Source organism: Lytechinus variegatus, chromosome 16 (genome assembly GCF_018143015.1).
Source record: "Lytechinus variegatus isolate NC3 chromosome 16, Lvar_3.0, whole genome shotgun sequence".
NCBI lineage: Eukaryota > Metazoa > Echinodermata > Echinoidea > Temnopleuroida > Toxopneustidae > Lytechinus > Lytechinus variegatus.
In genome coordinates, this window is record NC_054755.1 from 3,344,645 (window position 1) to 3,363,163 (window position 18,519).

At 36.0% G+C, this 18,519-nt stretch overlaps 1 protein-coding gene across 1 annotated transcript; it reads right to left on the minus strand.

Annotated features, from left to right (window-relative positions):
* Positions 1 to 1,924: 1,924 nt before the first annotated feature.
* LOC121429757 (intraflagellar transport protein 80 homolog) lies at positions 1,925 to 18,365 on the minus strand. Its single transcript, XM_041626960.1, has 18 exons — positions 18,281 to 18,365; positions 15,839 to 15,950; positions 14,831 to 15,055; positions 14,121 to 14,300; positions 13,161 to 13,270; positions 12,452 to 12,679; positions 11,619 to 11,743; positions 10,248 to 10,421; positions 9,484 to 9,558; positions 8,939 to 8,987; positions 8,021 to 8,197; positions 7,139 to 7,274; positions 5,564 to 5,705; positions 4,974 to 5,145; positions 4,356 to 4,445; positions 3,659 to 3,831; positions 3,122 to 3,245; positions 1,925 to 2,791 (listed from the first exon to the last, which is right to left on the minus strand). The coding sequence occupies exons 2-18, from the start codon at positions 15,873 to 15,875 to the stop codon at positions 2,720 to 2,722; spliced, it is 2,289 nt and encodes a 762-aa protein (XP_041482894.1). The 5' UTR covers positions 15,876 to 15,950; positions 18,281 to 18,365; the 3' UTR covers positions 1,925 to 2,719.
* Positions 18,366 to 18,519: the final 154 nt, after the last annotated feature.

The window sequence follows — 18,519 nt, forward strand, 5'->3', positions numbered from 1 at the left end:
ATCCAACAAATTATCACCATCACCCAAACCATCATCCAGACTGTCATCACCAACCCAGACCATCATCTAAACCACTATCCCCTGATCTACCCAATCCATCAACTTGCCCAACATCACCATCTTCATCATCATTTTGACCACCATCACTACCCAAACCAACATTTAATCTACCACCAACCAACCCATCGTCCAGACTGCCATCACCAAACCAGACCATCATCTAAACCACCATCTTATCCAAAAAATGTTTTCACCATTACCATCATCACCTAAACCATCCAGACTGGCATCACCAACCAGAACATCATCTAAACCACTATCACCTGATCTACCCAAACCATCAACTTGCCCAACATCACCATCTTCATCATCATTTTGACCACCATCACTACCTAAACCATCATTCAAATCACCATCACTACCCAAACCAACATCTCATCCATCACCACCAACCAAACCATCGTCCAGCCTGCCATCACCAATCCCCATCAACTTGCCCAACATCACCATCCAAACCATCAATTTTCCCACCATTCTTATCCAAACATTATCTTCACTACCACCACTATTAAAACAACCATTTAAATCATCATCCTCTACGTTATATGGAAATAATCTTTCTTGAAGATCTTGCTGTGACTACCGGTAATTATTTATTCTTTGTCATATACACACATATATAATACATATAATACAAATATATATACATACATCAAAATATGTAAGATAAAAAATCTGACTTTATGCTCTTAGCTCTACTAATAAGTGAATGGAATTTATTTCATTGTGAGAATGAATACAGTATGCAAACCTTATACTCTTTTGCGTTGGGAGTCAAGAAATAAAAATGTAATTACATGTATATGAAGCTTTGTATTAGTATAATCACATACATGACTTGATTTAGATTTTCTGAAGTAGATAAATAAAGGAAAAATAAGAGAGTACTACTGTATTAGTACCACACATGAATTAGAACATTGTCGCACGCACCACAAACCGTCCTCTCTGCACACTTCAATGCAAAATTGAGTTTTGCAGAAAATGCATTTAAAAAAAAGGTTTTTCAAAACCAGCAATAAGTGCACCTACAAGGAGAGCAAATTATTTACCAGTGTCTTCGTTAAAAAATTCAGGTTCCAAAGTTTCATCCCGTATCTTTACATTTTCTTGAAGTGAAATATTTACGCCACAGTGGGCATCGTAACAGAGAGGACGGTTTGTGGTGAAATCGCGAGGCACGATAGCGCACTGTATCTGTGCAGAGAGGACGGCTCGTGGTGCGTGCGACGATATGTCACAAACTAGGTGATCAAGTTTGTTTCAATACCATTTTGAAAATTAAAACAAATTCAAGTAGCATGACTCAACTTGGAAAAAAGATACTACCATCAGGACCTTTCAGCCTTCAACTCCTGACTTTTTTGGGGGAAATTTTTATTTTTTCTAAAAGAACCACTTGATTGATTGATTTCTTTTGTGTGTGTGTGTATAAGGGGGTAGTGGAGGTATTCAAATTTGAATTTAATTATTACCGGTATGTAATGCATCAAAATGTTTAGTTTTAAAAGCAGTATGTGCCAGTAATAACAGTAAGTCAGGAAGTAAAATACCGTGCAATGGTACATGTAATATATCAGATTTGGTTGGCGCAACCAATCCTTGTGATGCTCACCCCCCCTCCACTTCCACCCTTCCAAATTCAGACTCCCAATTTACTCTGGTGGTTGTTTCATGTAGCTGTTTGTAAGTTAACCCTAAAAAGACTGGGGGGGGGGCTGATTCAGCCCCCCCTCGACATTTTTCGCGATAAATCCGCCGCACAAATTTTTTTGACCCCGTGGCTCACAGACTTTTTACTTTCAAATCAGCCCCCCCCCCCAGTCTTCTTAGGCGTCGAAAAAGCCCAGTTTATTTAAATTTAAGAACGACTGGTGAACCTTTCTTACGTGCTAAGTAATCACCAGTGAAATTTGATGGAGAATATCATTTACCACAAGAAAGGATCACCAGTTGTTCTTAAAATCACTCTGCACTTACGAAGAGCTTTATGGACAGCCCCCCCCCCCTGGTTGTTCCACAGGGGGGGACTCCTTAGAGCTTTGATATATTAAAGCACCACATTTTGAAGCCACATCAATGTTCTTAATGGTTACTCACCCTTACACCAAGTCCCTCCAGAGGCCCTAAAGCCATTGATCTTCTGGTTTCTTCACAAAATTCTAGTTATTCTAAACAGTAAGGTAAATCACTACTACATCACTTAATGATTAAATGAAACTAGATGGATTTTTGAAAACATGCAGTCAAAATGTAGCCTTCACTATTTCCAGGGGGGTGTTTCACAAAGATTTATGTATGACTTAAAGTCGCACTCAAATGCCGCGTTGCATGCGGTATAAAAGGCATGACTGCATTGGTCAGATCATGTCAAGAGGACGACTACTACTGTGTATTAATCAATAAGATTGCGTGTTGCATATCACATACGCATTGACATTTAATTGTGATTAAAGATTGAAGTCATACATAAATCTTTGTGAAACTACCCCTCTCATCAAAGAAATAAGGGGGGGGGGGGGGTTGCTGGCCATATTCTACAGGCTTTTCAAGGTTTGGTTCAAGATGTTCACCTTCATGTATAAAGATATAAATAGAGCTTATAATAATCAAGGCCTCTTGAGGATAACCAAGGATCTGTGCAATATATTCATTAAGTCTATTTTCCTCCTCTCTCTTTCTGATATTCCATCTCAATCTTGGCCTGGATGTTTTCCCAGTTTACATCCACCTAAAACAAAAGAAAAAGAGGGAAATAATACTTTAACAATTTGTAGTGCTTAAATAAGTGATATCTGTATAAACTAATTCGTGCCAAAGAGTTTGTAATAAATCAAGCAGTTAACTTGTAAAGTTGCTACTAGTTGCTGCTTCATGCAATTCAAGGTATGGATTCATTTGCTGTATATTGATTTGAGCTTTCCACAACAAAGTTGCAATAGAAATTTATGACTGATTGCAAACTTGCAAAGTCTCTTGCAATACCCCCAACATTGCATTTTACGTGCGTACATAAACAAAACTCTTGTCCTACAGGCTTGGTTTGAGATGACAGACTTACCCCTTGAGAGTACTGCAAGAATCGCTTGCTAGTTTCCTTCTTCTCAAAGCTATCAAGAAACTGCTGGCGATATGCAAGGACAGTGTCGACATGAGTCTTGTACTTGACTGCCAACTCCAAGGCTCTGAACATACAAAGACAAGAAAAACAATCACATTTTGCACAATCTCATGATACACTTTCATAACATGTACCTGAAAATTATTACTTAACAATATTTGAAATTTCTTCTTTGTTGAAGACTTTTCCCTTTTTTAAGGATTTCATGGTCCAAGAGAGGTTATTGAACTTGAAAGCTTAGAAAACAGGAATTTATCTATTAATCAACCCAAACAATGGATGAATTCCCAGCCTCTGTAAGAAATTTGTTAAAATGGGGATTAATGACCTGTCTCGTAGAGGGATTCCCATTCAACATCTTTTCTCTTCCAAACCTCTAATGTTGGAATAGGAAAAAAAAGTTCAGGATCTGGAAAAATCCTGAATGCTATAAGGCTGTGGATGCCACTTTTGCTAAGGTACCTAAATTCTTCTTACCTATCCCAGTTATAGAGTTCAATGTTCATGAGGATTGCTCTGAAGGTGAGGTTGGCCTGGAGGAGGATTCCTTCCGCATCTTGAGGGCTACCACAGAACAACGCCATCTCTGCATTGCGGACATCCTTCAAAGGCAGCTCCTTGATGTGTTGGATGTACTGCACCTTGTCAACCTGAGGTTAACAAAGGTCAAGAAGGGTCATAGATTCATATGAGTGAAGTTGGTGTTTACTATAACGTTAGATTCTACATCTATTGCACTAGAAATAAAGTTGGATGGTATCCACTCAAACAAACACTCAGTATTGGCAAGGTCGATAATAGTTGCTAAGTGCTGCATCCAAGTATTAAAGCTAGATCTTTATCTTGTACACACACAAGTATTGAAATATTACATAATGGTTTCATTCCTGTCAGCTTTAGAGATAGTGTCTAGAGCCACAATTCTGAACACAAGGCATTTTGCAGACTAGCACAGAAGTTCACATTGGAGAAGTGAAACCTGGGGTTTAGAATGATGTGGCATTGAAGGATGCACACATAATAATTATTCATAAATTAAAATTATATACACTACTGCTATTTTGCTTAAAAGATGAAGTCTGAGTAATTAGTCACAAGGATATTACATTTGTATATGCTTCATCTAATAATTACAAAAAAGAGAAAATTGATCAAACAATTGTTTTGTACTTACAGCGTCTAATGCAGCATATGCTATTTCAGCAGTACCAAGCTCTTTATCATAGGCTGCCATGGTAGCAAGACAACTCCATAGGGCATCATCCTAGTAGAAAGGAAAGTATAACAAAATAAACAAAAAATGTTATTCTGGATCATATGCCAATGGCATATATATGATAATCATTCAGAAAAAGGTCAATACTTTATCACTATCATGATGACCATCTTATCCAGCAGCAAATGCTGCAGTAGCATTAACTCTATCATCACTAATCATTATCATTCTAATTGTATTTTTACTCCAATGTCATCATCATCATCATCATTATTACCATCACCATTACCACCATCATTATCTCCATCACTATCAACATCATCACCACCGCCATCTTTACCATAATCATTCTTATCATCTCATAATAACAATCATCCTCATCATTATCTTGTAATGATTATCATCACCATCATTATCATTAACTCCACTGACATCACAACAACCATCACCATCATCAAAGTATCATCGTCATCATCATCATGACCGGCACCACAACTACCACAGAAACAATCATCACCACCATTTAGAACCACAACCACTGTCATCACCAAATCAAGCATTAGATCTTCATCTCACCTTGACAAATCTGCAAAGCCTGACGGCATCCTCCCATCTCTTGCTTCCCACCAGTTCATGCATCATGGCGGGGTAGGGGGACACCGTGGTACCGATCAACGCTCCATCTGCCCTCCTGATGGTCACATGGGTACCAATGAAGTCTACTATAGTTGGATTCTTACCAAAGTCACTGAAAATTAAAGATGGAAGGAAATTAGGGTCATATCATATATCAATATATCAATTAACATTGATATAATTAAGATACTCCTCTGAAATATTAGGTGTTAATTTACAGTATGTATGATAAAAATATGCAAAATTTATATAGCCTTTAATAAAAACGTCTCTAGGCGCTGCACGTCATTAGAGGCTGAAGTCGTTGTCTTATGTGCATTGGTGATCTGCAGATGGTGCATACATGACAACTCTGTTTACACATATTCCTATAGCCTCTGAGAGAGGGCGCTATGAGATTACTACACCAAATGCATAAGGTGTATAAATGGGGGTATGTTTCGAAATATCATTAATTGCATCAAGGTGTAGTAAAACAAATATAGAATAGAACAAAAAAGAAAGGCAGAGTTTGCAGAGGTCATCCTTACCTAGCATCCTTGACAAAGAATGGCAGCTGATCTTTATCAACGTAGACAGCATTAGGATAATACCAGATAGTGAATTTACCATCCTGGAGGGCCACTAACACATTGGTCGTATCATTCCAGGCAAAGCTGGTTACCATGTTACCTACAAAGAAATAACAAAATATCAAACAAATGAATGCAAAAAATAAAAGTATAAAATGCTGAGGGGATAAGTTGTTCCTAAGAATATGGGCAAAAATTGAACCTTGATGACTTCAACACTTGTATCATTCATGAATATATAAAGTCAAATATACAATTGTATTAAAATCATAAACAAGTGGAATGCCTCTGGCCGTCTCACCTGCATCACGCGGTTCAATATAGCAGCAGTGCTGACTTTGAATACTACTCTAACTGGCACAAGATGTTCAGCGATACATGGTTACTCTTATGTCCACTTTTTATGAACTAGACCAATAAACTTACAGAGATATGATGGTTATTCAACAAAAAACCCCAACATGTCCAAAGTTCATTGACCTTACATGACCTGTGACCTTGATCATGTGACCTGAAACTCGCACAGGATGTTCAGTGATACTTGATTACTCTTATGTACAAGTTTCATGAATCAGATCCATAAACTTTCAAAGTTATGATGGTAATTCAACAGATACACCCAGTTCGGCCAAAGTTCATTGACCTTTGACCTTGGTCATGTGACCTGAAACGCGCACAGGATGTTCAGAGATACTTGATTACTATAATGTCCAAGTTTAATGAACTAGACCAATAAACTTTCAAAGTTATGATGGTTATTCAACAGATACCCCCAATTCGGCCAAAGTTCATTGACCCTAAATGACCTTTGACCTTAATCATGAGACCTGAAACTTGCACAAAATGTTCAGTGATGCTTGATTACTATTATGTCCAAGTTTCATGAATCAGATCCATAAAATTTCAAAGTTATGATGGGAATTCAACAGATATCTGCAATTCGGCCAAAGTTCATTGACCCTAAATGACCTTTGACCTTGGTCATGTGACGTGAAACTCGTGCAGGATGTTCAGCGATACTTGATTAACCTTATGTCCAAGTTTCATGAACTAGGTCCATATATTTTCTAAGTTATGATGACATTTCAAAAACTTAACCTCAGGTTAAGATTTCGATGTTGATCCCTCCAACATGGTCTAAGTTCATTGACCCTAAATGACCTTTGACCTTGGTCATGTGACATGAAACTCTAATAGGATGTTCAGTAATACTTGATTAACCTTATGGCCATGTTTTATTAACTAGGTCCATATACTTTATAAGTTATGACGTCATTTCAAAAACTTAACCTCAGGTTAAGATTTGATGTTGACGCCGCCGCCGCCGTCGGAAAAGCGGCGCCTATAGTCTCACTCTGCTTCGCAGGTGAGACAAAAACATAAGAATATTTTGGATTCATTTCTTTGTGAAGAACTGAGAAACAAATTTGGTTTTTTATATACATCCAAAGCATTATGAAACTCTGTCATGATGAGAGTAACATAAAAACATCTTATTTTACAAAAACGTTGTATCTATTGAATAAAACAAACCTAGTTTGATGATCTTGGCTGGCTTGCCAAAGTTGCGGACAGTTGCGAGATATAGATCTCTGTTCTTGTCCACTATGGCCAGATGACGGTCAGCGGCTGGACCTTGCTGGTCAAGGGCTATCTCCATTACCTCAAGCTGAAACAAAAACAAACACAATGATGAACAGAGCAATCAACTTTTATAATGCCATTGGCGTAAAGTCTCACATCTCAATTTGATTTTTGAACATTTTTCCGATATAATGTGAAAAAGTTCAGCAACATTTTTATAGTGAGATGTAGTCTCACTTATGCTAAAAAACACAGACATACTAAGATCTGTTCAATTTTGCAAGAAAAACTCATGACATCATAATGATTGCAATGTCAGAATGATTCTATTATCATTTTTTGAATGGTGGCAGATGATGATTGCAGCAGATTCATACTGAAGTGATCATTTTGCTCTAATTTATTTTTGATATTTGCTTAATACATTTGAAAAGAATTGGATAAGTCAACAATTCTTTGCCCCAGTGACAATTTTCCCTGAAATCTCACGTCCCATCAACTTTTAGACAAATGTGTTGATGAGCTTTGTTGTGCACTATCTGAAGAAGCCTGAAGTGATGGTACATTTGCCTTATTTACAATGATCAATAATGCATTATGAAGTGCTAATAATAACAATCCACTTTAATATAGCGCTTAATACATCGGAAAGACGTGTCTAAGCGCTTTACAAATATATTATTACTCTGGTCATCGGATTAAATCAGTCATTCCCGCACACAATTTGTGCACATCCTCCACTCCCTGGGGAGTATTCTAGTCAGTCACTGGTGAGGCAAACACAGTACTATTGTTTGCAATGTTCTACTTATGAAATGCTACATGACATACCTTGTGTGCTAATGGTTTGCTTTCCAGTGGCTTGCCTGTGTTGGCTTCAAACAGATGAACCAACTTCTCATCGGTCTTATCCCTGATGGCTACGGTGTCAGCGCAGATGGACAATGTCAATGAACTCAATGTGTCTGCACGCATCCCAGCAAACTTGGGGGATGAGATCAGTCGACCCTACGCAATAGAGAAATGAGGCACATGTTTTACAATAAATTGAAAGGGTCTTTTTCACTATCATGATCTGAAATCCTGATCTATCCCAATCATTGTATCAACGAAGAGCCAGAGAGTAATTGGTCGAAAATTGAGAGCGTTGTGGAAATTACATTGAGAGGATGCAGCCAAATTACATTTTGTGCTTGAAATCATGATCCCTCATTCCCTATGTGTATTTGCTTTCTTAAAGAGTACTGAAACTTGTTCATATCAGACATTTATTGATTTTTGAACTACTAATGGGTGATTCCATGACATGTATATCAGACACCCTATATACGTGGAACCTGTCTGTATGGATTAGTCTATGCTTTGTGCTTCATATGAAAGGTGTAGTGCTCTTACATTATATCTTGAATAGTTCATAAAGTGAAGTAAAACTGGAGAAAAATAGAAGTCAGATGGACATAAAGGTGGATAATTTTATGAAATTATATCCCCATGCAAAGCTGCCAACCTTGTGCAACCCCAAAAGGGAATTATCACCCCAAAAAGTAATCCCCACTAAAGTGCATTTTTAAGAAAAACCTTAGTGACCTTTAAGCCATCCCCCCCCAAAAAAAGAGATAGTGTGTTTATATCATTTACAACATCACTTTATATATCCTTTTTTGCGAGTATATGTTGGAAATACGTCATCAGGTATCAGTACATACAACCATCTAAGTGCAACCCTACAGCTCATAGTTTTCACCATACCTCATAAGTATAAAGATGAAGTCCAGCAGCATCTACGATTCCAAAATGCCTGAAGATAAATAATAGAAATCATTGTGACAGGGGTTAATTTAAAGGTTGAAGATGGTACTGGCGTTGGTGTTGGATGCACAATTCAGATTGTCCTTCCCTAGCTTCAACTTCCAAACTGAGTTTACAAACATGGTAAAAATCACAACATTGATAGCTCATCATCAAGAGAGCCTTGTCCCAAGATCAGTAATACTTCAATTGCTGCGCTGATGCAAATATCAGCCAAACACCAAGAGGTAAACATCAAACATGAAACCTAAATTCAAATTCATGTCAGATAGAATTCTGCTTTAATGCAAGCACATGCTTCTAAGTGCAAGAAGTTCCCGTTGGCTTATGTCGAACTTGAATATTCTTTTACACATTTCCAATCAGTGTAATTAAGTTGACATTGCAAAATGTGTTGTATTATTTATATCTGACTGATTTTTGTAAAACACTAATGAACAAAACAGGATAAATTAATCATCCTGACAGTTAATTGTCTGACTTACTTCTCAGCTAGTACAATGAGTGTTACAGTGCCTTCCTTCAGATCAAATATCATTGGGGTATTCCAATTCTTGGTGCTGGTGAGAGAAGATATAATGATAAAAAAAATTATTATAAGGTCGGAGACGGTTTTACCAGACTGCTAAGAAGGCAAACAGAGGAACAAGAGCTTTTATGTTCTTTCTGAGGGAACCACAAGAAGATAAATTTCTTGTAAACTTTCTATAAAACAGCAGAAGCACATTGACTTGTTTCTGAACCCAGGTTACCAGGACTCTGCTACATAAAGGATTTCAATCATTTGCCAAACGACAATAGCCCATCAAAATAATTGTTGATGTTCAAAAAAGTGACTGGGAACCAATCAGAATTATTTTTTTCATTATTTGCAATCAATCACAAACCTTTGTATTGTTGGGCCCTGATTGCATCCAATACTCTACAAAACAGGCTTATACATCTCCTGGAACTGTTACATTTGATCGCAACAAAAGAATCAAGCGCCGATCCAAAATAAGAGATTCTGAATAGTTGATCGCAACAAAAAATCAAGTTACGTTTCTTTTTTAGAGTTGCATTTGATTGCAAATCCTCCTGCAATGAGCCCCTGATATGAGATACATTTTTAAGAAATGAAAAACATTAGTCACCAGAAAATAATCTTCTAAAATCATTACATTGTAATGATTTTTTTAAGTAAATCATTTTTTTTACATATATATGACATGTATATAAAAAAGTAAATTTTCATTTAACAATAACATACCTGTAAACGTAGCACTGTGAAGCAGTGGCTACCACAAGGTGTTCATATGATAAGGCAGTCTTGATGATACGATCTCTGAATTCAAGCTTCTCTTTGGCATCATTTGTGACATTACGGACACTGATCGACTTATTTGAAGTGACAACGACCTCAAAGTTCTTCCATTCCAACCGCCTGTATAGAAAGTAAAATAATTGAATAGATATTTATGACATGTTAATGATATTCCTTTGACCAAGAATATCCATTTACATTATGTGAAGTTTGAAAATTCTCTAGCTTACTTCTTCAAGCATGTCCCCAGACATTTTCCTCTGAAAATATTTTCAGAAAACTAGCTAGGGATCAACTCAGGGGCCCATTGCGAAAAGAACTTCTATTTAATACATTGTACCTAGTCCCACTGTAACGATTTTAGCCATGATTGAAACAGCTATCTTAATCATAGAGTATTCCTAGTGATTAATCAGATCATATCAGATCAGTATTTGCAATTGTATTGATCATACAAAAATTATGAAAAGTTAAAAAATATTTGCGATAAGTTATGAAAGGACAATCGGGAGTATCGTTAAAGGACAAGTCCGCCCCAACAAAAAACTTGATTTGAATAAAAAGAGAAAAATTAAACAAGCATATCACTGAAAATTTCATCAAAATCGGATGTAAGATAAAATAGTTATGGCATTTTAAAGTTTTGCTTATTTTCAACAAAATAGCTATATGAACGAGCCAGTAACATCCAAATGAGAGAGTTGATGACATCACTCACTCACTATTTCTTTTGTATTTTATTATATGAAATCTGAAATATTTTTATTTTCTCGTCATTGTCATATGAAATGAAGTTTCATTCCTCCCTGAACACGTGGAGTTCCATTATTTTAACATTTTGTGCTTCAGGCAAGGAGGTCCTAATCATCAAATTCGTAAAAATTGAAATATTGTTTAATTCAAACAATAAAAAACAAAAGAAATAGTGAGTGACATCATCAACTCTCTCTTTTGGATGTAACTGGCTCGTTCATATAACTATTTTGTTGAAAATAAGCAAAACTTTGAAATGTCAAAACTTTCTTATTTTACATCCGATTTTGATGAAATTTTCAGCATTGTGCTTGTCTGATTTTTCTCTATTGATTCAAATCAGCATTTTTCTGAGGTGGACTTGACCTTTAAGGATCGCAAGACAGTGGGAAGAGGTATAATGCACGTCCGAAGAAAAAGCTTCTGACTTGGTGAAAATTGAATTATTTGATATTTGAGTTGCATTTTATTGTAACTCTTTCTGAAATGGGTCCCAGTCCAGATAACACACATTAAAATGACTTCACTGTGTAATTTTAATAAAAGGAAATTTGCGAGACTAACCTTTCGATAACATGAGAGAAGATCACATGACCATTCCCACAAGCCCCTGCAACCTGTGTACCATCTCCGCTCCATGCTATATGAAAGATACTACCAGTGTTGGGTTTCTCCAAGGCGTAAGACCACTGCAACAGTAAATCAATTGAATAAAACAAGACATTATATTTTGTTCAAAATGTTTACAAAGGAACTCAATGCATACATGTAGATATAATTCATCTCTGTGTATAATTTTCAAATGTTTCTTTTTTAATTATCACAATATCATCTCATTTCTGATTTTCATTCCAAAGGGAATTCCACAAATTGTAAGACAAATCCAATGGGTAAATCCCATATATGTCGTCAAGTTCTCACAGCCAAAGAGTAAGAATAACAAGAAAGTATTTCAGTGAAACTTCAGGAATGTAGCCCCACTTTTTTTATGTGTACAAGTAAGTAATTTTAACACTTTTTCTACATTCTTTATATCAAATTTGCATCAGTATCTTACTCTGATGAAAAAAGGTTAAATATTACTTCCGTCACAAATTATTCTCAATATACCATTCTTCATTTCAAGTTGATATATAGTTAAGAACTTGAGAGTTTGTTTTTTTCTGACAGAACAAAAAAATGTTTAATAGTGTTGTCATCAGTGGTGCTAAACCTTGTGATCATACAAAGAGCGTGTGTGGAGGGGGGGGGGGGGTAAATGTGAAAAAAAGGTACGACATTTAACTCTATTTTCTTAAAATTGAGCAGTGTGCTTCAGATTAGGACATTCTGAGTCATATTTTCAGTTTGTATCTATGATGCTTGGTGGCGATTGTATAATTAAAAAAGCTACTGACCCCACTCTTATCACACAACCTCAGGGTGTTGAAAGAGCCGACAGCAAAGAGCTCTCCATCTGGAGCCCACGCTACAGACACAATGGGATAGTCATGAGCATGGGAGCTATAGAGCTGACGACCGTAGGAATCCCAGACACGATACTTGCAGTCTTCACCACCGGACAGGATAAGGTTATTAACTGGATTCCAATCAACCTTTAGGATGACACCATCATGGGCTTTCCACTGGTAGAAAAACAAAGAGATTTTATATAGATAAGAAATACAAATGTAGAATTCAAGGAAATCAAATATAAATCTCTTTTATTCACATAATCATTGTTTTGTTGTACAATGTACAAGCAATGGTTTCATTTTTTTAGAAAAACAACAATTCGAATACAAATCTTACAAATTCAGTGATCGCATATCATATCATACCAATACTATTAAAAAAATGGTATATCATGAAATTTTTAGCCTGTTTCGTGAATGAGAAATTGTTTTTTAATTTATACTAAATGGAAAATTATGCAGTCACTATTTTAGTTCGGTCAGGAATCTGACCCATATAAAATAGCAAACTAAATCTAATAATAAACTTTTTCATTTTTTTTTATATTCATATCATCCACACCGTAACTACATTCATATAATGTAGTAACAAAGTACAAATGTGAACAACCTTTTGGGAATTTAGTGAAAAGAGCTTTTTAAGATACCATACCTGAAGTGGTTTAGCATTGGCCTGAAGTGACTTGATAATGAGCTGTTTACCATTGGTTATTAGCACCTGATCAGAGTCAGGTGACCAGCATATTGAATATACAGCTGAACCTGTTCATGAATGAAAAAATATTGAAAACATTTTACATTTACATAATAATTATAAAAAAGGCATATTTACACACGGTAGCCACTTCAGTTCCAAAATCTGTTCTCCAAGCAGACCCTGCTATTATCATTACCCAGCTTTAGCTAGGCTGCCTAGACACACAAGGAACTTCCTCATACTGGGTACCCATTCACCTCATCTGGGTTGAGTACAGCACAATGTGGGTAAATTTCTTGCGGAAGGAAAGCATGACATGGCATGGAATCGATCTCAAGTCCCTCTGATTGAAAAACGATAGTCATAACCACTAGACCACAACTCCCCCACATGAAGTTGAATTCAGAGACAAATTAAACAATACAAGTATAGACCAATTTGAGTTGTGAAACTATTTTCATACAGTAATTATTAAATGAGATCTGTTGGGTGTTTCATAAAGCTGTTCGTAAGAACGACTTTAAGAACAACTGGTGATCCTCTCTTTTGGTAAATGGTATACACCCTAGGCGATGGTTTAGCATGTAAGAAAGGATCACCAGTTGTTCTTAAAGTCACTCTTAACCTACGAACAGCTTTATGAAATGGCCCCCTGGTAGGACAATTTATACCCAACAAAAGATGAATTGGTATCTGGCATAAACCTCCTTCTCGCCCACATCTGTAATATCCACACTGCTCCAGTGACAATTGATCCACTGTAAATTCCACACACTAACCAAATTACCAATTTCAACCCTTGATTTAACACTATACTCTATCTTAAACCTAACATAATACCCTATTGCAACCCAACCATTTCCTAATATCTTAGATGACATATTTTAAGCCAGGAGCAATTGTCGCCGGACTAACCTGTTTGTGCAAGAGTTGAGCGCAACATTCCACTACGAGACCATATCTTGACCTGACCGTCTTCACCTGCTGTTGCCATGGCAGTACCATCGTAGCTCCACCTCCCAGACAGCACAGCCCCTCTGTGCGCATCTACAGATTTCTCTACTCTACCAGACTTGGATATCAAATGGTATTTACCTGGTGGGACAAATGGTATGAGATTTGTCAGCATTAGAACATACTGCTAGTTCCTTTATGAAAATAATTACTCATGTAAAGTGTATCTTAAATTAACAGATAATTATTAAAAGAATTATCACTAGACAATTTTCCAAATTATTACATTTTAAAGTAAAAGATGTTTCCTTCTCATGGAGGGGGAATTAAGCACTAATATACTCAAAATGAATATTCTGTTGCATTTATAATTTAGTAAATTTTGCAATTTAACAATCACAAAACATCTACATTCTGATGTACTGTTCTTGTACAAAAAGAATAAACAGTAAACAGAGTTTGTAAAATCTCATGAATTTCTGGTCTTGAAGAAAATCACAATATTATGTGTACAGATTAATCAAAGGAAAAGATGTATGACACATTTCATTGTAATAACCTGTCTTATATCACAGATATGTAAGGAGCAATATGGACTGCAAAGCCATGTAAAACATTTCTATTTTTTTTACGTTGAGTTTATTCTTAACTTATAAATTAACACAACTTACCGTCAGTTGATGTCAACACAAACACATCTGATTGGGACTGCTTAGTCTTTCCTCCCAGTCCCCTGGGAAAGAAATGAATGTCTGTAGCATAGATATCATTGGGTAGTTTGGCTAGACTGCTAGTCTCATCAGACAGGAGGTTCCAGCGTAAGATTTGATGGTCATCACTGCACGAGTACAGCTCTTCGGATGTTGTCCAGGCAACGCAACTCACCAGCTCAGAATGTGCAGGGCCGTCAAGGAAAAACATTTGAAAATCACTGTTCGATTTCATTTCCTTATTTTCTCAATGTCACATTTTCTGGATATCAAAATGGGTTTAGAATAATCTACATGTAATGTACCAACTGCATTAATCATGAAAGAGTATCTTACAGTAGTGTTAATATCAGCTGAGTAAATTGTTCAGATATTTATTTCTACCTAGATATGGAATATGACCACATGGTTATTAAGAATTAAGGGTGACTCATTCAATAGCGCTGAAATTAAAAAAATTGATACCTTATCCTTTTGAGACTGTGATACAGCAATTGAAGGGGGTATCATTGTAATATAAACTGTGATGATCCATTTAATTGTAGAATCAGATCTGAGATTTGAATAGGAAAGATGAGTTTTAAAAAGGAAAGATCAGAATCAATCTCTAACCAAAAAACTTGTGTAGGGTATAATTTTGGCAAATGAGAAATTTTAATTCACTCGCAGACAAAAACTACCATTAATCAAAACTTAAAAAAAATTAGAACACTCATTACAATCTTAGCCGTTCAAAGATAGTACTGGTAATACAATGCTGAGTATTTCTATAATGTTAATATACATGTACAGGGTAAAGTATGACAGAAATATGAAAACAAAGAATATAACAAAATGTGTTTGTATTTCTTTTTTACTTCATCTAATTTCACATTTTAATTTTCTATCTATGTTTCAGATGGATTGTTCCTACTAAAAATTAATTATCCAGTGCATAGTAATCATGTCATGTTTTATAACAAAGGATATGCTTAGGTTCTTTTGGAAGTGAAGTCTTTAGCCTCATGACTGCATTCCCTTCTTCTCTTTATACCAGTATTTATCTCCTGCTATCCTGATTCTCGTTGGCTGCTCTTGATATCTGTTTAGAAAAAAAATAAAACAGCTAATTCATCAATCACATAAATATCTGCAACGTTTCTTTGTTTTGAGTGCATGTTACCATATTGTTGGTGGGCTCTTAAACCCTCATATCTCAAAAAGTAAAAAAAAACAAATGAAAAACATAACCGATAAGGAAAAAAACGATTTATATAAAGTGTGATCGATCGCATGTGATGTTTTGAAATCGGCCGTGAATAATACGTGTGAGGTGAAGATACTGGCCCAAAATCACCAATTTTGAGGATAACCAGAGCCTGAGGATGGACACGGAGTGAAATATATACAGGTGAAGAGTAAGAAATGAAGCTTTTTTTCTTTCTCGTATTTTTTTTCAATTTTTACAATAAACCACTTTTTGATCCCACCTTTGTCACTCAGAATATCCGATCAAGTTCACCGTCCTGAAGTTCGGGTAGGTGAAGCATAGTGTAGCGGTAGTGGAGTGGAGCCTGCACAAACATTGCCCAAGGGAAGGTAGTATGATGGGGTGTCCAAACTTCACGCACTTTTCAAAAATAATCATCAGGCTTATTTTTTTTAACAAAATATTCATAATTCATGCAAAACCAATCAAAGAAATAGTTACCACATTGACGGCAATATCGTTAACTATAAAATCATGGACGAAAATGTAAAGTAGGTCAAGGGGCTCGCCGGTATCGCGATCTCAAAATTCTATTCCGATCAGCGAATGTGCGCTGTGCTGGAAAACCGTTCAGAAAAAGTGTGACCTAACTTCGCGCACCAAAGCTTTTGTGGAGATTTAAACAAAAACTCAAGCTCAAAAAGTGAAGTATTTATATCAGATTGATGGCAAAATGCTATAGAATCGGTTAGTACCACATTTAACTCACATTTTTGATGATTTCTGCTTGCAAAATGGTGATATCGTGATGCTTGTTGATTAGTTCAAAACGGGCGCTAGCGGTGACAAATTTGCCGATCTTTTGCCAATATTTTCATAAATACTGAACTCATCCTAAAGAAACTTTCACCAAAGGGTAATTTTAGGTTGCTTTTCACGTTGATGATGCCAGATTTTAAGGATATTGGCTAGTTTTTTAGATAATGACCGTCCGCGAAGTATGGACACGCGTAGACAGGAATAACCGTCGTTTCTGGGGATTTATTCAACAATTTCTGACATTTTACTGTAATCCCCATTTACCGACGGTAAAGTGTCCGTGTGGGCTCCCATTCGTTATAACACCAGCACCTTTGTCCGACCAGAGTCCAAACTTTGGTGTAATATTTCACATCGAAGTTACAATCTAAGGATGTGAAAACTAAATATACGAAATATTTTATTCTTATATTTTCAGATTATTTAAACGATATAGATGAAAATGCATGAAAATGATACTTTACCGATGTTTAGTTGAGTACGACCCAGGAAAACAGGTCGAAATGGCAGCCAAACTATGAAATATTTACAAACGAACGGAGAGGGCGTCAACAATGTACGAATGTGATATCGATATTGCATTCCACCAGCAAGGCAATAATACGATATGATACACTCACGAAGACAAACGATAATAGTTATAATCGCGATATATCGAGACATTAGCGATAATGACGTCATTCAAGATGGCAACTTGTAAGATAAACCGTCAGGTCAGGAGAAAATGGCTTAGATGACAGATTTCTCAATCATCCAGTGGATTTTTTTTTATATCTCCGGTCCAAGGTATGCAATTACTTAAATTGTTTGTATTTCCTTGTTAATGTACGTCATAATTTTCACTCAAAAAACAGTTTTAAATCGCGATCTATAAAACGCTAGTTCACTATACGTTGTCTGTAGCCACGGACCCCGCAGCTTTTCAGTCTATGTATGGTGAGTGGAGCCAACGCAGTTCAGCGGAACAACCAAAATACAGAGACTGAAGCTTTTGGTCTAGCCTCTAGGACACGCGCAAAGTTTGGACTCACTGCCATATAATCAAATGCAGCGGGTAGGTTACAATTTTTCAGCAAGGGACCACAAGGGACACAATCAATAAATAACAATGATATATATTTCTTTCAGATCTAGCTTGGGTTCAAGTTACAAATAGACCTATTGTAGTTCTATTTGCCTTTTCAATTGCAAAGTTATCAGTCATACGCCACACACCAAAATAAACGAATGGGACTGTACTTGGCTGTATGTATTGGATAGACGGATCTGGCAAACTTCAAATCTAATCTATTTATATTTAGCAAACTATATAATTTTAAACGAAAACCAATTGTTTTACATTAATGATATTATTGTACAACTATACAAATCGAATAATATTAAAAAAGACCTTGTAAACTTACCGTTTCTATGTGAGAAAGATTAAACAGCGTCCCAAGAAACGGCGAAAGTGAAGCAGAAAATGGAATGCATTAACTGCGCATGTGCAAATTAAATTATTATTCTTAATACTTCATCTAAAATATATAATTTTGGATTGTATTTGAAATTTTTATTCTTAATAATATCTTATCTGAATTAAATAAATTTATTAATTTTTTGTATCTTACTAATGAAAATTTTAACAATATAAATGATCCTG

Excerpts from the sequence above, each read along its gene's own strand:
- LOC121429757 (XM_041626960.1), bottom strand. The coding sequence starts at position 15,875 with ATGAGGCTAAAGACTTCACTTCCAAAAGAACCTAAGC. Across the intron at positions 13,271-14,120 it reads CTCAACTCTTGCACAAACAG|GTTCAGCTGTATATTCAATA; the intron begins GTTAGTCCGGCG and ends ATTCATGAACAG. Across the intron at positions 8,198-8,938 it reads TTCATCTTTATACTTATGAG|GGTCGACTGATCTCATCCCC; the intron begins GTATGGTGAAAA and ends TCTATTGCGTAG.